The 20,530-nt window shown below is 49.6% G+C and overlaps 1 protein-coding gene across 1 annotated transcript in view; it reads left to right on the top strand.

Annotated features, from left to right (window-relative positions):
• LOC121302186 (ankyrin-1-like) overlaps positions 1-20,530 on the top strand; it is a 50,324-nt gene that overhangs the window by 6,688 nt on the left and 23,106 nt on the right. The window contains exons 2-23 of the mRNA XM_041232003.1: positions 1,057-1,158; positions 5,785-5,883; positions 6,159-6,257; positions 7,475-7,573; positions 7,919-8,104; positions 8,953-9,051; positions 9,254-9,352; positions 9,686-9,784; positions 10,008-10,205; positions 10,430-10,528; positions 10,750-10,848; positions 12,375-12,473; positions 13,740-13,937; positions 14,190-14,288; positions 14,732-14,830; positions 15,564-15,761; positions 15,915-16,013; positions 16,359-16,457; positions 16,895-16,993; positions 17,793-17,885; positions 18,385-18,466; positions 19,403-19,423. Of these exons, the coding sequence (XP_041087937.1) occupies positions 1,057-1,158; positions 5,785-5,883; positions 6,159-6,257; positions 7,475-7,573; positions 7,919-8,104; positions 8,953-9,051; positions 9,254-9,352; positions 9,686-9,784; positions 10,008-10,205; positions 10,430-10,528; positions 10,750-10,848; positions 12,375-12,473; positions 13,740-13,937; positions 14,190-14,288; positions 14,732-14,830; positions 15,564-15,761; positions 15,915-16,013; positions 16,359-16,457; positions 16,895-16,993; positions 17,793-17,885; positions 18,385-18,466; positions 19,403-19,423 (2,464 nt within the window). The remainder of the gene's footprint in view (positions 1-1,056; positions 1,159-5,784; positions 5,884-6,158; positions 6,258-7,474; positions 7,574-7,918; positions 8,105-8,952; positions 9,052-9,253; positions 9,353-9,685; positions 9,785-10,007; positions 10,206-10,429; positions 10,529-10,749; positions 10,849-12,374; positions 12,474-13,739; positions 13,938-14,189; positions 14,289-14,731; positions 14,831-15,563; positions 15,762-15,914; positions 16,014-16,358; positions 16,458-16,894; positions 16,994-17,792; positions 17,886-18,384; positions 18,467-19,402; positions 19,424-20,530) is intronic.

Genomic DNA, 20,530 nt, shown 5'->3' with positions numbered 1-20,530 from the left:
CCGTGATAAGCAAGCTGCGGAGTTTGAGTGGGGTAAAACAGGGTAACAAACAACCCCCCCACCCCACCACCATCCCCAGTCATTCTGCATTGACACATCCATCCCAGATGACAACATCCCTGGGCTATTCAAAACTAGTTCATTTTCTTATATAGGTTTTGTGGTGTTCGTTATTTATGGATCCAACTGATAGAGCAATCTTTAGCCAGCATGTGTTTGATTCCAGTCCGTTCTCATGTAATGAAATCCTGTGGCAGTCAGGTATCATCTAAAGATCCCGTAATAGCGTTGTCAGTTTTTTATATGGAAGTTGTTGTGAGGGTTGTCCTGTGTTGAACTCCTAAAATGGAGAAGGGTCTCCCCTCTCCCCCTCTGGCTGTATTTTTAGCCCTCCTCTGTATTTGTAGTGGGACACACTGACAGAGCGAGCGTCTTTCTAAAACTGAGGGAGGCTTTGATTGAGGGCTCGGGTTACAATCCGAATTGAGGGGCCATGGCGCTACGAAAGGGCACTGCTGCCCCCCTGCACTCTGTGAGTAACCTGGAGGGTGAAGGGAGTTTGGAGAGGGGCAGTGGGGTTCACATCCTGGAGTCGAGGTGGTGTCAGGCCAGTTTGTAACCATCTCTCCGTGGGAACCCAGGGTCTGGCAGCCGCAGCAGCTCTGCTCGGACTCAACTGGACCCCTCAGCTACTGCGGGCTGAGTTTCAGTGCAGCGCGGGCATGGGCTGAGTACAGCTCTGGACAAACGCTTAGCCTCACCCGAATGAATGAACTCATTTTGCTTCATAAAGTCTGTGTATTGACTGTGTGTGTGACTGTGTGTGTGACTCTGTGTATTGACTCTGTGTATTAACCCTGCGTCTTGACTCTGTATATTAACCCTGTGTATTGACTCTGTGTATTAACTCTGTGTATTGACTCTGTGTGTGACCTTGTGTATTGACTCTGTGTATTGACACTGTGTGTGACTCTGTGTATTGACCCTGTGTATTGACTCTGTGTATTGACTCTGTGTATTGACCCTGTGTATTGACTCTTGACCCTCCCTGTCCAGGCTGATGCTTCTACAAGTTTACTCCGTGCTGCCCGCTCAGGGAATCTGGACAAGGCTCTCGAACACATCAAGAATGGAGTGGACATCAACTCAGCCAATCAGGTGAGAGGAGATGCCCTCACTGCAGACCAGAGCTGAGCAGCAGTCCATCAGTCACTCTCTCAATCCATCACTCCATGAATCAATCACTCTCAATCCATCAGTCCACGAATCCATCACTCTCTCAATCTGTCCACTCTATCACTCTATCAATCCATCAAACCACTGATCACTTCCCAAAGTAATCTATTACAAACCACCAGTAACTTCCCAAAGTAATCCATTACAAACCACCAATCACTTCCCAAAGTAATCCATTACAAACCACCAGTCACTTCTCAAAGTAATCCATTACAAACCACTGATCACTTCCCAAAGTAATCCATTACAAACCACCAGTCACTTCTCAAAGTAATCCATTACAAACCACTGATCACTTCCCAAAGTAATCCATTACAAACCACCAGTCACTTCCCAAGGTAAGGGAATGAAAGCCAAATGTGTTACTTTTGACCCTGAAGTTTTAAGCTGCAGTGTGACCCAGTGGTTACAACAGATCTTCTCTGGCAGTAGTTCTGTATAAAGGCATGATGCTACCATTGGAAGAACAGTACCATAGTGGGAGAATTTTCATAGTGTTAGTGTCACATGTTCATATTGCTAGTGTCACATGTTCTTATTGTTACTGTCACATGTTCATATTGCTAGTGTCACATGTTCTTATTGTTAGTGTCACATGTTCATATTTGCATACACTGCCTCATTGCAGTACCCTGGTTTCAGTCTCAGACAGACAGAGCTCTACCCGATCAGGACCGGTGTTCTGTGCACTATTTGTTTTTTGATTCCATTGTGTTGCCATTGGTGGCAATGCTGTGGTCCGCTGTGGCAGTGCTAGCTGGGGGTTCTTCAGGGTATATAAGAGTTGCATTGAAACATTAGTAGTTATTTCTATGAACCGGTTGATTCTGAGGTTTGAGCTGCTGGCACAGACACTGTGTTATCACTGAGCACAGCTGTAGATGTTGGAATTGAGCCAGGCACATGGGTGGGGGGGAGACAGGTAGTGAACAGGACCCCTCCCTATCACCGGCTATCAATAATAAACACACAGGACCAGGGAGGGGGTCTGTCAACCTTCCAGCCCCGCCGGTCTATAGGGTTAACGCAGCGCGTGTACACCCTCAGATCTGCTGCTGGTGATTGCTGTAGTTTACTGGCAGGAGAAAGTGAGATGTGGGATTATGTGAGTCTCCTATTTCCAGAGCTCATTGACTCTGACTCATCAAAACAAAACCGAAATCCATTCCAAGTCATTTTTAGTTTTTTCATAAGTGAAAAGCATACGACGATCAGCACATCTTACAATCAATACTGCTGTGATCTGCTAATGGTGCTGGGGAAGCCCCCTGGGGTTACATTGGGATCCCAGTTGGGTTTGAGGGAACATCTCTGTGTGGGATGCTTACAGTGCGAGTTTGTATTGCACAGGGGTTTCCTGTGTAAAGAGTCTGTCTTGCCACCTGAGCTGCTCTAGTCTGAAGATGTCACTTTGAGCCTCCTCTACTGCTGTGGAGGCAGCTTGAGTCCTCACATCTGGAGCGTCTTTGAGAGTGGAAACCCTGGACGGGACTGTGGAACTCTGCAGGGGGGAAAAACACTGAACATGACCATGGGACAGTGCCCCAGCAAACGCTGTGAATTGTATTGAAATGAATGATTGCTTTTCACTGCCATTTATTCAATCCAATCTCAGAAAATCACACGAGCTGCCGGAAGGGGCACGCGATTGGTCCTACTTCTTTGAAAAGCTCGATTTGAAGTCTCTGACTGGGCTCTGCAGACACTGGGAGTCTGACGCGGTCACAGGCACAGCCGCGGACATGCTTCGTGTGCAATTTCAACCACTTTCTATACTTGCAGGGAACCCAGGGAGGGCAGTCTTGATTGTAACCGGTCAGTCAGGATCTACCGCTTGAGCTGCTGTTTGCGACGCCCCCTTCAGGAGAAGTGGTGCAGTGCAGGTTCAGTGCTTGACAACAAACCACAAGAGAGTCTGGAAGGAAGAGAGAAGAAACTGCAAGAAAAACACACAGGCAGCACTCCTGTGTCTGTCTGTCTGTCTGTCCCGCTATCAATGCTTTTTCGCTTTCTTTCTTGCCATCAGCAGTATCTGTCTTTCTCTAACTGTCTATCTAGTGTCCTGTATGTAATTTCAGTCTGTCTATCTTCTAAATAATCCTTCATCTCCCAGCTAAGCAGCCAGCAACTCTTTCATCCTCCCCTCTCCCCTCTCCTCTCTCCCCTCACCGTCCTGACCCTCTCTCTTCCCCAGGCTACCCAGCTCCTGCTCAGGGCTGGGGGATGGTAGAGTGTGGTCTCCTGTTGGCTGTGGAATATCAGTCCTGTGAGAAAGGTCCAACCTCACATGTCCTGTAATGCTCAAGGAGGGATATATGAGGTCAGACCTGTCCCACAGGGCTCGTATTCTTAATCCTGGAGGCTGGAACGTGCCATCGCCTCGCCATCATCACTTCACCCTCGCCACCATCCGGCTGGCCCCATCCACCCTGTGACTGTGATCCCATCATCACCCCAGTGTGTCACCCTGAAGAACTCTTAGCAGGCAGATACATCACCAGCATTAGGTGCCTACTTGCAGCAGCGGGAGGTTCAAAAGCGACCCTTCTAGCTCTTGTATCTCAGAGAACAACACAGAACACAGAAAAGGGGCTGATCTTCTATCTGCTCCAGACACGGGACAGGAAACCCCAAGAGAGCTGATCTCTTCACATTTCAAGTTGGCTGTGACAATTTAGAAGTAGCTTGAACTCTGCAACTGTGTAAGAGCTGAAAACAATTAAAAAGGCTTAATTTAGCAAATTTATCAGTTCAGTTAAGGGTCTAGTTAAGTAGTTGATATGAAAATCTGCAGACACAGGGGGTCCCTAGGACCAGGGTTGGGAACCCTGCTCTAGTGTGTAAGACAATCAGTGACAATCGGACACACTGCCCCCTAGTGTATAACATAGGCAGGGCATTAGAGACAGAGTTGATCTGGGTAGAGCTGTGATGCAGTAGTGGTTGATCTGGGTAGAGGTGTGATGCAGTAGTGGTTGATCTGGGTAGAGCTGTGATGCAGTAGTGGTTGATCTGGGTAGAGCTGTGATGCAGTAGTGGTTGATCTGGGTAGAGCTGTGATGCAATAGTGGTTGATCTGGGTAGAGCTGTGATGCAGTAGTGGTTGATCTGGGTAGAGCTGTGATGCAGTAGTGGTTGATCTGGGTAGAGCTGTGATGCAGTAGTGGTTGATCTGGGTAGAGCTGTAATGCAGTACAGGTTGATCTGGGTAGAGCTGTGATGCAGTACAGGTTGATCTGGGTAGAGCTGTGATGCAGTCAGGCTGGTGTCGTGTATTGATCAGGAGGGAGGCAGAATGTGTGTTTCTCCTTGAGCTGCGAGTATTCAATGACCCTGCAGAGGCTGCTGTGAAATCAATCTGTCCAGGAGGCACAGTTTAGCAGATTGAGTGTTCAAGCCTGGCTTCCAGGAAGAAGGGCTCTGCAAGGATATGATACCTTCAAAACAAACACACACCTCTGTTAGACCAAACAGCACAGCACAGCACAGCACAGCACAGCACAGCAGAGCCCAGCAGAGCCCAGCACAGCACAGCACACAGCACAGACCAGACCAGACACAGCACAGCACAGCACAGCGCACAGCGCACAGCACACAGCACAGCACAGACCAGACCAGACACAGCACAGCACAGCACAGACCCAGCACATCATAGACCTTCCGTTTTGTGTTATAATGTAGATCTTTGGTTGCTGTAGCTCAGCTGGGTTTACAGTGGTGTTCAATGATTGAACTGCCTGCTGTATTCTGAACAGCTGTGCAATACACAGGACAATGCCTGCATGACTGCTCTAAAACCCCGGAGACCTTCTAGAGTTACTGTGTCCCCAATTATCCTGACTGTGTGACACACTGGGGGCTGCAATCCCATGACTCAGTACATAACCATTGCATTGCAGTGCCCTGTCTCTCTGCATTGCCATTGCAGTGCCCCTGTCTGTCTGCATTGCATTGCAGTGCCCTGTCTCTCTGCATTGCCATTGCAGTGCCCCTGTCTGTCTGCATTGCCATTGCAGTGCCCCTGTCTCTCTGCATTGCCATTGCAGTGCTCCTGTCTCTCTGCATTGTCATTGCAGTGCCACTGTCTCTCTGCATTGTACATTGCACTATAGTGCCTCTGTCTGTCTGCCTCTTGCTGTGTGCACTGGCTGTGAAGATCTTTTATTGAGGGAGTGCTGTGCAGTGCAGGTTGCAGTTGCAGCCTGGCGCTCTTGGCTGTGTGGGTGAGTGATGTGCCCGCTGGCTGCCAGGCTGATGGCAGGGATTGATTGCACTGTACAAGTAATGATGACAAGAACAAGGCACCTTTCACCCTCATCGATTAGGAGAGAGAGAGGGAGAGAGAGGGAGAGAGAGAGCGCTGGGCTGCATTCAAAGAGCAGAGGGGGGTCACCTTGAGACAAACCAAGAGAAACCCAACTCCGTCTTTGACTCTTTACTGACTGGCGCGTGTCTGCGTGTCTGCCTGGGGCAGGGCGCGTGCCTGTGCTCAAGCTGGTCTGGTCTGGTCTGGTTTGAAGTCTGCTCTCCTCTCGCTCCTCTCCCCAGAATGGGCTCAACGGGCTGCACTTGGCTTCCAAGGAGGGGCACGTCAAGATGGTGCAGGAGCTGCTGCACAACGGAATCACACTGGAGACCACCACCAAGGTGAGGGGAGAGTGAGAGGGGCCGGGGAGGAGGGAGGGAGCTGCTTCGCCTGGAGGAGGGATACTGGAGGGGCCGGGAGAGAGGGGGGGTGGGGGAGGGCCTACGGGAGGAGGGTCCTCTCCCCCCCCAGGGGGGGTGGGGAGGGTTTGGGGAGGGTCCAGGGAGGAGAGGGGGGGTGGGGATGGGGTTTTGCATTACTTGCATTACTTTGTTGTGCTTTTATCATGGGATGGCTCAGCCGACGGGGTTAATGGTGTGGCATCTGTCTCCCGCAGAAAGGGAACACTGCCCTCCACATAGCAGCGCTGGCTGGGCAGGAGCAAGTGGTCACCGAACTGACCAACTACGGGGGCAACGTGAACGCACAGTCCCAGGTAGGGATGATCTGATCCTGTTTACTCACCTCCTTAGAAGATCTACAGCAGCAGCTCGAAATGATCCCAAAGTGTGCCCCTGGCCTGCCCCTCACTGTTGAGTCCAAACGTCTGTCATTGAATTCGCTGCAGTTACTTTGGTATTTCTGAGCTGTCATCACCTGCCATGCTGATTAGTGTAGTAAAGCCTATTTATAATCATCTCCGCCGCCACGCCAAGGGAGCGCTTGTACTCAGAGACAGACCCGGGGCTTATATATCTACCCCAGTGCCAGTGCCAGTGTAACAGACTCCCTCTGCTCATCCACCCCAGTGCCAGTGCCAGTGTAACAGACTCCCTCTCCTCATCCACCCCAGTGCCAGTGCCAGTGCCAGTGTAACAGACTCCCTCTGCTCATCCACCCCAGTGCCAGTGCCAGTGTAACAGACTCCCTCTGCTCATCCACCCCAGTGCCAGTGCCAGTGTAACAGACTCCCTCTGCTCATCCACCCCAGTGCCAGTGCCAGTGTAACAGACTCCCTCTGCTCATCCACCCCAGTGCCAGTGCCAGTGTAACAGACTCCCTCTGCTCATCCACCCCAGTGCCAGTGCCAGTGTAACAGACTCCCTCTGCTCATCCACCCCAGTGCCAGTGCCAGTGCCAGTGTAACAGACTCCCTCTGCTCATCCACCCCAGTGCCAGTGTAACAGACTCCCTCTGCTCATCCACCCCAGTGCCAGTGCCAGTGTAACAGACTCCCTCTGCTCATCCACCCCAGTGCCAGTGCCAGTGTAACAGACTCCCTCTGCTCATCCACCCCAGTGCCAGTGCCAGTGTAACAGACTCCCTCTGCTCATCCCACCCCAGTGCCAGTGCCAGTGTAACAGACTCCCTCTGCTCATCCACCCCAGTGCCAGTGCCAGTGCCAGTGTAACAGACTCCCTCTGCTCATCCACCCCCAGTGCCAGTGCCAGTGTAACAGACTCCCTCTGCTCATCCACCCCAGTGCCAGTGCCAGTGTAACAGACTCCCTCTGCTCATCCACCCCAGTGCCAGTGCCAGTGTAACACACTCCCTCTGCTCATCCACCCCAGTGCCAGTGCCAGTGTAACAGACTCCCTCTGCTCATCCCCCCCAGTGCCAGTGCCAGTGCCAGTGTAACAGACTCCCTCTGCTCATCCACCCCAGTGCCAGTGCCAGTGCCAGTGTAACAGACTCCCTCTTGCTCTGTTTCAGAAGGGATTCACACCCCTCTACATGGCTGCACAGGAGAATCACCTGGAGGTGGTCAAGTTCCTACTGGAGAACGGAGCCAATCAGAACATAGCGACCGAGGTGAGACATGCCCCCCTCCACACTGCTGTGTGCGCGTGTGTGTGTGTGTGTGTCTCTAGAGAGAGGAGGGAAGGGATGAGTGGACAAGGAGAAAGAGTAAAGAGGAGGAAGGAAGAGCATGCGAAAGTGGAGGGAGGAATGAGAAAGGAAGGGAAAGAACGAAAGACGAAGGATGGAGAAGAGATGGAAGGTAGGGAAAGAAAGAAAAAGAAGACAGGAAAAGAAAAGGACAAATAAAAGCGAGAGAGCGGACTCTAACACTAGGGTGTGTGGAGACCGTTTGCGTCCCCCTGTCCCCATGCCTGTCCCCCGTGTTTACTGTCTCCTCTGTCTGGGTCCTGGCAGGACGGCTTCACCCCGCTGGCCGTGGCTCTGCAGCAGGGCCACGAGAACGTGGTGGCTCTGCTCATTAACTACGGGACGAAGGGCAAGGTGCGGCTGCCAGCGCTCCACATAGCCGCTCGCAACGATGACACGCGCACCGCTGCAGTGCTGCTGCAGAACGACCCCAATGCAGACGTGCTCTCCAAGGTAGGAACCCAAACATCGCTCCATCCCAGGAAGAGAGCTGTGAGCAAGGAGTCTGGAGAGATTCCTTCCCACTGCCTGCTTTCAGAGTTGCTGTGCTCCACTGACTCTAAGCAGAGTTTTTTTTTTTGCAGAATCTGATCCTGTTAGAATGGGCTTGGAATAATGTAGGAAAGTGTCCCTCAGACTCTGCACCCTGTGATGAACAGGTCAATGCAGAATTACAGTTTGGAGGTATATATAGACAGCGTGTAATGAAGCCAGTATTTGTAACCCAAACTTGGAGGTACATGACAGCACAGGTTTGCAGAGGCAGTGTGCTCAGTGTGCCCCAATGTCTTTTTCAGTTTGATTTTGTGTAACGTTATACCAACAGCTGCACATATTATTAAAGGGTAAGGTTCACTGCACTGCAAGGATATTCACCAAGATTACAGGGGAGATGTATTCAAAGTATAGGCTGTAGCACACAAAGCATGCAACTTTAAAATTCTATATAGGAAGGTGCAATTTGACAAAAAATGACAGATTTGGCCTTATATTGAATACAAGAAATGTAAATTGCACCTTTCTTTCTTCTTTCATCTCCATCCTCCCTCACGTTCTCTCCCCCTCTCTTTCTCACTCTGTCCTCTCCTCCTCCCCTCCCCTCTCTCGCTCTCTCTCTCTCTCTCACTCTCCCCCTCCCATTCTTACTGTCATCTCCTCCTCCCTTCCCCCTCTCTATCTCTCTCTCCCCCTCCCTCCTGTTCTCTCCCTCTTTCTCCCCCCTCTCTCTCTCTCTCTCTCCTGTTCTCTCCTCTCTCTCTTCTCTCTCTCTCTCTCTCTCTCTCTCTCCTCTCTTTCCTCAGACTGGCTTCACCCCCCTACACATCGCAGCTCATTATGAGAATCTGAATGTGGCTCAGCTACTGCTCAACAGAGGGGCCAGCGTCAACTTCACCCCTAAGGTAAGACATCGAGGGGCGCCCAGACCCCCGCCCCCACCCCCACACACACACTGGGGTCTCTGTTCAAACGAGAGCCATCGTATCTACAGGAGGGAAGGTTAAACAAGAATGAAACCGAATTCACACGGTTCTCCCAGATCCCCTGGTGCCTGCCAGCGTGTGCGACCCTGCTGATCTGTCTTCCTCCCCGGCTGTGTTTCAGAACGGCATCACCCCTCTGCACATCGCGTCCCGGAGAGGGAATGTGATCATGGTGAAGCTGCTGCTGGACAGAGGGGCGCAGATCGACTCCCAAACCAAGGTACCGCTCACATCTTACTGTCCCATCTGCACGGGGGGGGGGCACGGAGTCTCCTCAGCCCTGTAGAGTGATCCACACCACAGAGCGGATCATACTATTATTATTATTATTATTATTATTATTATTATTATTATTATTATTATTATTATGTATTTTGTTCGTGTGTCACAGCACAGCACAGCACAGTGTAGTTTTGCATAAGGACAGTGAAATCACTTCTGAGTGCTGCTGCTGTAAGTTCAGTCTTGTAGTCCTGCTGGAATCCCAGAGTGAAATGAAGCCTCGCTGTGTGTGACTGTCTGTGTGTGTCCGTGTGTCTGTGTGTCCGTGCAGGACGAGCTGACCCCTCTGCACTGCGCCGCGCGGAATGGACATGCGAGAATCATTGAGATCCTGCTGGACCACGGGGCCCCCATCCAGGCCAAGACCAAGGTGACACACAGAGACATAACCACCCCAGACACGCACACGCACATCTGCACTGGTGACGGTGCTTCTCTGTTCAGCAGTTTGCGAAGTCTCTCTGTCTCTGACTCTGTCTCTCTCTCCTCTCTCTCTGTCTCTCCTCTCTCTCTCTCTTTCTCTCCTCTCTCTCTCTCTCTCTCTCTCTCTCTCTCTCTCTCTCTCTCTCTCTCTCTCTCTCTCTCTCTCTCAGAACGGCCTGTCTCCCATCCACATGGCTGCACAGGGAGACCACATGGACTGTGTGCGTCTGCTCCTCCAGTACAACGCAGAGATCGACGATATCACCCTGGATCACCTGACCCCGCTGCACGTGGCAGCCCACTGCGGAAACCACCGCATGGCTCGAGTGCTGCTGGACAAGGGGGCGAAGCCCAACGCCCGTGCACTGGTCAGTGTGTGCAGCGAGATCGCGCAGCGCTCAGCCTCCTATTAAACTCTGTTCTCTCTGACGACAGCCTCCTTCTCAGAGCTATTGCTTTTTATTATTGCATGAGTTTGTTCTTTGGGGCAGAGTAACACTCTCTCGCCTCACTGCTGCTCTTGGGTAGCCCTGCGTTACCGTATGCCGTTGCTGTGCCTCTGGGAACTCTGTCCTGTGCTCCTGTGTTTCAGAACGGATTCACTCCTCTGCACATTGCCTGCAAGAAGAACCACATGAGAGTGATGGACCTGCTGCTGAAGCACTCAGCATCGCTGGAGGCTGTCACCGAGGTACTGGCGCCCACAACAGCACAGGGGCAGGGGGGCAGGGAGGGGCAGAACTCCTTTAATAGCAGGGGGGGCACTAAACTATAACCACTATACAATATAATGTACATTTCCATATGTTGCAAACTCATGGGTGCTGGCAGGGCAGGGCTGTGTGACTGACTGTATCTCTCTGGCGCTCTGTCTGTCTGTCTGTGTGCGTCTCTCTCTCTGTGTCTCCTCAGTCAGGTCTGACCCCTCTGCATGTGGCCTCCTTCATGGGACACCTCAATGTCATGAAGCTCCTGCTGCAGCGCGGCGCCTCTCCCAGCGTCTCCAACGTGGTAAGAGTCTCTGCATTGGCCTTCAAAACACATTCACACCACATTCAAACAGCATTCAAAACACATTCACACCACATTCAAACAGCATTCACACCACATTCAAACAGCATTCAAAACATTTTCAAACAGCATTCACACCACATTCAAACAGCATTCACACCACATTCAAACAGCATTCAAAACATTTTCAAACAGCATTCAAAACACATTCAAAGAGCATTCAAAACACATTCAACCAGCATTCACACCACATTTAAACAGCATTCAAAACACATTCACACCACATTCAAACAGCATTCACACCACATTCAAACAGCATTCAAAACACTTTCAAACAGCATTCAAAACACATTCAAAGAGCATTCAAAACACATTCAACCAGCATTCACACCACATTCAAACAGCATTCAAAACACATTTACACCACATTCAAACAGCATTCACACCACATTCAAACAGCATTCAAAACACTTTCAAACAGCATTCAAAACACATTCAAACAGCATTCAAAACACATTCAAACAGCATTCACACCACATTCAAACAGCATTCAAAACACATTTACACCACATTCAAACAGCATTCACACCACATTCAAACAGCATTCAAAACACTTTCAAACAGCATTCAAAACACATTCAAACAGCATTCACACCACATTCAAAGAGCATTCAAAACACATTCAAACAGCATTCAAAACAGTTTCAACCAGCATTCAAAACACTTTCAAACAGCATTCAAAACACATTCAAACAGCATTCACAACACATTCAAACAGCATTCAAAACACACGAGTCACGGCTCAAGATCACGAGTCAGTTGACAAAACGCTTGGTTTGGTTTCATTCACGGCATCCAGGTGTTCACTGTTAGTAACTTGTTGTTTTATGAGAACTGCAAACTAAAATAATTATAGCCAGCCAAAGTTATGGTATGGATTTATTAAAAGGTCTGATTTTATTGATTTTTTTTTTTTGCTTTCAAATTATTATTATTATTATTATTATTAGCCAGGACTACAGTAGTTGGACAACAACAATTGGAAACACCTGCAATATGTAGCACACACTTTTGTACAAATGGCCCGAACCCTTTCCAAGTATTTTACCATATATAAATGCTGCATCTCCCTGTTCCAAGGCAGCTTCAAGCAGTGATGCTAAAGAAGACATCACTGCTGATTTCCCTCTCCAGTATAACCTCCCTGATGGAGCTAGAGACTGGTAGTGGATCCCGAGCGATTCAAACTCCTTCCTTGCTGACAGTGCTATGGCAGGTGTTTCTAATTTAGTGTCCCGCGCCTGTGTGTTTGGGACTCTTTGTCTCTTCTTCATTTAACCCCTTGTTTTTGTTTTCTCTGTTTTCTCTTTTCCTTTTCTGCCCGCTCCCACCTCCATTCTCTCCTCTCTGATCTCTCTATCCTCTCCACTTTCCCCTCTCCCCTCTCCCCTCTCCCCTCTCCTCCTCTCCCCTCTCCTCTCTCCCCTCTCCACTCTCCCCTCTCCGCTCTCCCCTCCGGCACACAGAAAGTGGAGACCCCTCTGCACATGGCAGCGCGCGGGGGGCACGCGGAGGTGGCTCAGTTCTTACTCCAGAACAAGGCCCAGGTTGATGCCAAGGCTAAGGTACAGCTCCCCCCACCCCCTCCGCTAGGCCAGCCTCAGCTCTGCCGTGGCTTGAGTTTCCATAGCATGCTGGGAATGCAGAGGACTGCAGTGGAATTACTGGTGCTAATAAAAGAGATGAACAGAAGTGACAAGCACTCTCTCCCCTGCCTGCCTGCCTGCCTGCCTGCCTGCCTGCCTGCCTGCCTCTGTCAGGGATCTCCAACACATAACTTTGTGCCAGCCTAGCAGAGCCGCCCCCTATCATCCTGCCCTGCTGCATCAGTAGGCTAAAAAAAATACCCTTCTGCACATCAACAGCTGCTGGTAATCAGATCCTAAAGGTTTGAAGGGAGCGGAACCCTGGAAATGAACGGTGAGCGCCCTCTTCTGGTGGCAAGCTAGGACTGCGGCACTCTTCATTGTCATTCCTTTCAACCAAAGAAAAAACGATTCAGGCGTGTTTTTTTCTCTGTTAAATTTCTCTTCGGGGAGCTCTAATGCACAAGCCTTCATTTAAAATAGATGCAGAAATACACAAATGCATTTTATGGGAAGTTAAAACGAAAACTCTTGTGCTAAAAGTTATTTAAATAAATTTGATTTGAAGTCGTCATGAAAATGTGATGATGCTGTTAAAGATTGATGGCGATATTAATAACAGCATTTTAAAAAGTCTTGATCAGGGTGTCCCACGATCCCTGTCAGTCGTCTAAATATCCGACAGCCGGATTGACCTCTGCTGTGCATTCAGTAGAAAGACTTGCTCTACAACCTGAGAATTTCAACCCTTAGCTGTTTCGTTTCCTCCTAGCTGTGTTCTCTGACGTTGCTTAGGAGTGTCCTTACTCTGGGCTGCTCTATCCTGATCTCTGATTGCCGTAACTTACCAAGCTCAGGATTCATCTTCATCTGCTTCGAAAGACGACTTGGTGAGGCAGTTCAAAGAATGACCACCGGGGGGCGTGCCACTAACTCCTGCTTGAATGCGCTCCTGTTCGAACGACGTTTCTTTTATTTGATAAACTGCTAGCTGGAATGAGCCGTACCCCTATGAAACATGTATGTATGGAGTGCAGGACAAATGGGTTTGATTCATGATGTTGTGTAGTTTTTTTTTTTTTTTTTGGATTTTTCGACATATTACAGCAAGGAAAGAAAGCATGAGTTTAATGAATGTTTAATCGTGGCTTGCAGTATTAAAGCCGCCAATCGATCTGCTGTTGCATCACTAAGAGACTCGGTGCTGGAGCGCAGTGACCGTGACCCTCTGTCTCCTCTGGGCAGGATGACCAGACCCCTCTGCACTGCGCCTCACGGATGGGGCACAAGGAGCTGGTGAAGGTGCTGCTGGAGCACAAAGCCAACCCGAACTCGGCCACCATGGCCGGGCACACGCCCCTGCACATCGCTGCCCGCGAGGGCCACGTGGCCACCATTCACATCCTGCTGGACGGAGGGGCTCAGCAGGCACACATGACCAAGGTGAGCCACGGCCTTACCCTCTGGGGTGCCAGTGTCCTCCGGGCAGATCAGTTGCAAAGCTTTATAGCACACAGCATACTTCAAGAATGTTTCGATGGTTTATTCAAAATGTATTTTATAACTAAAAACACATTCTTAAAATAAACTCATAGCTTTGTGAACAGGGCCTGTAGCGCTGTGCTCTGTGACCGTTTCACTCTCTCTCTTTCACTCCCTCCCTCGCTCTCACTCGATCTCTCTCTTCATTTCCAGAAAGGGTTCACACCTCTCCACGTGGCAGCAAAGTACAATAAATTGGAAGTGGCAGAACAGCTGCTGGAGCGAGGCGCCAACCCCAACGCATCGGGCAAGGTGAGGGACCAGGGGGGCCACGTGGCTCTAGTGGTTAGAGCTGAGAGACTGGGAGCGAGGGAAGCAGCGTGGCTGTAGTGGTTAGAGCTGAGGAGGGACTGGGAGTGAGGGAAGCAGCATGGCTCTAGTGATTAGAGCTGAGGGACTGGGAGGGAGGGAAGCAGTGTGGCTCTAGTGGTTAGAGCTGAGGGACTGGGAGGGAGGGAAGCAGTGTGGCTCTAGTGGTTAGAGCTGAGGGACTGGGAGGGAAGCAGAGTGGCTCTAGTGGTTAGAGTTGAGGGACTGGGAGGGAAGCAGCGTGGCTCTAGTGGTTAGAGCTGAGAGTGGGAAGGAGGCAGTGTGGCTCTAGTGGTTAGAGCTGAGTGACTGGGAGAGAGGAAGGCAGTGTGGCTCTAGTGGTTAGAGCTCAGGATTCACAGGGTTTGTGTTTGATTGTCTCACAGAACGGACTGACCCCTCTCCATGTTGCTGTGCATCACAACCACCTGGACGTGGTGAAGCTCCTGCTTAGCAAGGGAGGCTCCCCACACAACAGCGCTCGGGTAAGCCAGACAACAGCACCCCCTGTGGTGCTACTGCAGCCCGGGGTCTGAGTGAGTCAGGGATGGAGGAATTGGGAAGTAACTCTCATAAAAGTTTATATAAAAAAAAAAAAGTTTGAAATAGTATTTTCACTGTTTAGCTAAGCAGAGCACATTCACAATAAAACAGCCTCCTATTTCCAGCAGCTGGCTTTGTGCTTTCTCTTCATTACTGGCCGCAGAGCACGGGGGTTGCTGCATTTTACAGTGACAGCTGGCCAGTAGAGGGAGCAGTAATGTAAAGGGAATCTGTGGGAGGAATCGCAGTGCCAGTGAAAAGTGAATAGCAGGAGAGTGCAATGAAAGGCTGAAGAGGGCGTGCTGGGGGCCGGCTCAGCCTGTCTGCATTTTGAAGACACTGTGTCAGGATACAGTCTCCAAGCAGCTGGATCTGAGCCGTGCACAGAGGGCTGTGTGGAGTTGAAGCAGGCAGACGGTCCCCCGCGCGGCGCCACGTGACGCTTGAGGTCTAAATCCAAGACTTTCTTTTTCCAGCAGAGTGCACCAGAGAGCTGTTAGGGATTTAATTATATACACTGCATGTGTGCATGTGTGTGTGTGTGTTCTCAGAATGGCTGCACCCCGCTCCTCTCTGTGCTGTGTCTGAGTTGCTGTGTTGACAGTGCTCTCTCTCTCTCTCTCTCTCTCTCTCTCTCTCTCTCTCTCTCTCTCTCTCTCTCTCTCTCTCTCTCAGAACGGCTACACTCCGCTCCACATCGCCTCCAAGCAGAACCAGCTGGAGGTGGCCGGCAGCCTGCTGCAGTTTGGAGCCTCAGCTAACTCGGAGTCCCTGCAGGGGGTGACCCCGCTGCACCTGGCAGCGCAGGAGGGGCGCCCCGACATGGTGGCCCTGCTCATCTCCAAGCAGGCCAACGTCAACCTGGGCAACAAGGTAACTGGGGCAGCCCGGGACCCAGGGGGAGGTGAGGGGACTGGAGGGAGCAGGGGGAGGTGAGGGGAGGAAACAGGGGGATAGATTTGTGCTAGTTCAGCTGAGTTATAGCATCTACTTTGCTTTTATACATTCTCTCTCTCTCCCCCTCAGAGCGGGCTGATTCCTCTTCACCTGGTGGCTCAGGAGGGTCACGTTCCCATTGCAGACATGCTGGTGAAGAAGGGGGCTTCGGTCTGCGCAGTGACACGGGTGAGACCTGCACGCACACACGCACACACTCACACACTGCACATAGTACACACTGCACACAGCACACACACACCCTCTCACACACTGCACACAGCACAGTCCACATTCTCCCTACCCCTACCCCTACCCCTAATCCTAACCCTCTACCTACCCTACCAGGATGTTCATCCTCCCTACCCTAGCTGTCTGTTATATGAAGGTATAAATAAACATTTTCAGTGGGTTGGATTCTGTGCGTCACTGTGTACCGGTTATGGTAAAGACCTGGGGCAGAGTTTGAATTAGGACCCGATCCAGCTGTGGCCCCCGGGAGGCCCTCGTCTCACTGCCTGCGTCTCCTTCCAGATGGGCTACACCCCGCTCCACATCGCCTGCCACTACGGGAACATCAAGATGGTGAGGTTCCTGCTGCAGCAGCAAGCCAACGTGAACGCCAAGACCAAGGTAAGGAGGCTTCTCCAGTGAGCGAAACGCACAGGCTTGCTGCACTCCACGACACCAGCGCTGACAGCATGGGGGTGCATGGAGGGGTGCGGGCGTCTGGCTGTCACGATCCTCTGAGCTGTGCCTGCCGGTGACTCTGAAACACTGCAGTGCTGGTGAGGCAGCAGAGGAGCCAAAGTCAATGCGGTCTGCTTGCTCCGTGCCCCTCGCTGGGGGCGAGTCTTAAACCTGTATTTTAATGTCATAGTCAGACGTTGGATTGACATCAGGAGACAGAAATGATATCATGCTGTTTAACTGAAGATTTAATCTTTCCATTTTTAAACGTTTTAAACTAGCTTGTGCGAGCTCCTGGTGCCCTGTTAAACTCACCTGTGCATGGAGAGCGAGGGGGGAGCATGTTGTGTGATGTGTCTGTCTGTCTGTTTGTCTGGCAGGTGGGCTACACCCCCTTGCACCAGGCGGCACAGCAGGGACACACAGACATCGTGACGCTGCTTCTGAAACACGGGGCGTCCCCCAACGAGATCACCTCGGTGAGTCCCTGCCCCCACCCACGCGCCCGAGACAAGGCTGGGAACGAGAAACGGCCGTCTGACCCACCAGGGCCCTTCTTAGCACACCGTTCTCCCCTACTTTTAATTAAAAAGTACAGAAAAGTATTAAATGAAACAAAACAAGCCTGTTGATTAGTGTGTTCATTTCACAAGTAAAAACAGCCTTTCCCTCACCATTGCAACCATGGCAGTGTTGCGGGATTATAAAACCTGCTTTAAGTGCATTGTCTTTCCCTAGATCTACCTTCCACACTGCCACTATGCACGTTGGGATATGTAGTTTAATTAGAGGTTTCCCTAGGACTACAATCCCACAATGCACTGTATTTGTAAGAGCAAAGTAAAATCAACTCGTTTAACCTCAAACTAATGTTTAAGGTCCTAGCATGTGAGTTCTTTGTTGCTGCCTTGACAGCTGTGGCCGAAAAGTTAGCATCACCCTCTATAGAGTGAACTCATTGTGCTTCATTGTGCTGAATGAGACCTGCTGATTTTTAATGTTATGTTAACATATTGAATTACACACTGCTTTGTAGTTTTCCAGATACTTCTTGACAAAAAATAGAAACATTTTAGAAATCTGAATACTGTACCACCAGTATGGCTTCCGGGAGACACTTACGTCATTTTGTAGTTTATTTGACTACACAATGTGAAATAAAATATCGAAATGATGTTCCGTTAAATGATGTTGCAATCCTAAAACTGCAGGCGATGCTAAACTCGTGTCCTGCACCCAGGTCATGTGATAAAGGTGCTTCCTCTTCCTGTCCTGTAGGTCGGCACCACAGCCCTGGGCATCGCCAAGCGCCTCGGCTACATCTCCGTCAGCGACGTGCTGAAGCTGGTAACCGAGGAGAAGACCCCCGTGGTGAGGCTGAACTTGAACCCCTGACTCCTCACTGTACCACCAGTTCAGGAAGCCCATTACAGGCTTGATATGGACAACAGCCAACGACCGTTTAACAGCAAAACTACGAGTGTTTGCTTTGCAGTCCATCAATCCATCGTCTTCTGTGTAGAGATCTGTCATTTGTTAATGTTTAAAGAGCAAATGCAAAGTTTAAGAATAGAAAATAAAACCACAGTAGCTAACGCAAGCTTTGTGAAAGCGCCCTGCGATTCTATCTCGTGCAGCACATGTGCGCACAATCATGGCAGCGCAGTCCTGCCATCGCCCTGGTTAACTGCTACAATGCTGTGCACCTGCAGTCTGGTTCAGACTGTAAGGGAAGCCGCTGTTTGAAATGGAGATCTGTTATGAAGGATCCGGCTCGCATGTTGGATTGCAAAGCTTGGCACAGGGGAAAGATGCGATTCCATCTTGAAGAGCTGTCTTTTAACAAACTCTTTTTGTGTGTGTGTTTCAGAGCACCACTCTCGTAAGCATTCGAAGGTCTCTGAGCTTCCCAGAGACAGTGGACGAGGTTCTGGATGTTTCAGAGGATGAAGGTGAGAGTGTGGGGGTGGGGGTGGGGGTGGGGGTGGGGGGGGGGGGTGCTGCTCTAGATTTCAATTAGTTTTAACAAATTTAACAAATTATTCATTCAGAATATATATATGTGTGTGTGGGTGATATATTCCCCCTATCTTAATATTTGAAACTCTTCATAATATTTGCATTGGGATAGCAGATCTGCTTCTTCTGCAGTAAAACAAGACTGTACAGTTTGGAGAATGTGGACGTCACAAAGGGTCCCACTGACAGCACAGCAGGGTCCTCCTGCCTCCTGTGTGAGCCTTTCTGTATACAGTGTGAGCTGCAGGATGGTGCTGTTGCACGGCTTTGCCTGTTTGACTGTAGACGGCAATGCTAGTATTGTGTGAGGGCCCTCACGTTGTCTTCGCTTCCACAGCTCCGGACAAACGTTTTGCATCACCTAGAATTCTAGGATTGAAAAAAAAAATATATATATATATATATATATATATATATATATATATATATATATATATATATATATATATATATATATATATTATTTAGATCTTCTATTTAATCGTGCAGTCAGAGAAACTGCTAAAAGTCTAGTATTTCATTTTAGATTTCACATCTTTCAGATTTTTTCTTCGAGTATATGGTAAACTACAAAGCGGCTGTGTGCAATTCAATATGTTAACGTCACGTCATTCAGCAGCTTTCGTTCGACTTTATGAAGCAAAACAGGTTCTTTCTGTAGGGTGGTGATGCCAGAGCTGTAAGAGCGTGCAGGATTGCCTCAGTGTTGTGTCCAGGTTTAGATAGCGGTGAATACCCAGCCATCCACACACACTGCTGCTGGAGGTTTCTCACCTGGAGGAGCTGGGCAGCTGTCAGTAATAATCTGCTGTCTGTTTCTATCTCCGCCTGTGGTGAAAACTAAACCCTGGTTTTCTTGCTCTTTTTAGGGATTGCACAGCTAACTCTAGGTATGAAAAGCCCTTTCTGCATTGTTTCAGTAGGTTTTAGTGACTTCATTTCAAGCTGTTTCCTCGCTCAGAGTTCCTGATCCATGTGCATGTTCTGTAACCCACACTTCTCATGCGGATCGCAGCTCAGCGTGGGAGTGAGGGAGTGAGTGAGTGAGTGAGTGTGTGAGTGAGTGAGCGAGTGTGTGAACAAGTGAGCAAGTGTGTGAGTGGCTGTTCTCTACGGAAAGCTTTCAAACAGCAGGTGTTGAGTTTGTAGAGTAAAATTTAAAAAGCACATGGCTGACTTTAGTGCAGGATCCTTGCTTTTTAAAAGCAGTCAGTCTCGTTACCCGTTTAGAAACTTTGAATTAACAATGCGGTTTCAATAACAGACCGATTTGGGCAGTTCAGTGTCAGTTAAGTTGTCATTAGGATCCACCACCAGATGAAGCAACAGAAAAGAAAAAAAACAAAAACCTTTTCTTGTAATTAATAAAAGGGCTGTCGAGCTGCAGGATAAACGAGCTGGAAAATGAAGCGTGGCACACTGGGAACAGCTAACGTTTTAAAATAAAGAACAGGATTTCCCGGCTGTGATTTGACATGCTGCTTCTGCCCTCTGCTGGTAGTGACAGTGGTTGCAACGTTGCTGTAGACGGACACAGCAAAGAGAACTCCTTTCTAAATTCCTAAACTCACTTTGTATAGAGAGCGACCTGAGCTATATGAGTTAGGGATGTATAGCGCAAGTATACTGCCCCCCCCTCCTATATACTGTGTAACCCATTCAAACACGCAGAAATACATTAGCCTCGGCTTTTTAAAAGAGCGTGCTAATCTGAGAGCGTTTCTCTTAATGAAGTTTCTGTCGCTCAGTCCCTCAAAGGTATTTAGGAATAATATTGTATTCATACATTTTACTAAACCTGCATATTCATGCTTACTAGTATCACGTCCATCTGCCTGTCTGCCTGTCTGTCCTGTTTGTTTGTCTCTCTGTCGGCGAGTCTACCAACACGGTGATGTCATGAAGTGTTTCAGGATAACGAAAAGCCTGGGTTTAATTTTGTCTCGGCCAGGCCTGCGTGTCTCTGTCTGTCTGTCTGACGGCTCTGTGCTCTGCAG

The sequence above is a fragment of the Polyodon spathula genome, chromosome 29 (genome assembly GCF_017654505.1).
Source record: "Polyodon spathula isolate WHYD16114869_AA chromosome 29, ASM1765450v1, whole genome shotgun sequence".
Taxonomy (NCBI): Eukaryota; Metazoa; Chordata; class Actinopteri; order Acipenseriformes; family Polyodontidae; genus Polyodon; species Polyodon spathula.
The sequence above is the reverse complement of the archived record's forward strand: the minus strand, read 5'-3'. Positions and strand labels throughout refer to the sequence as shown.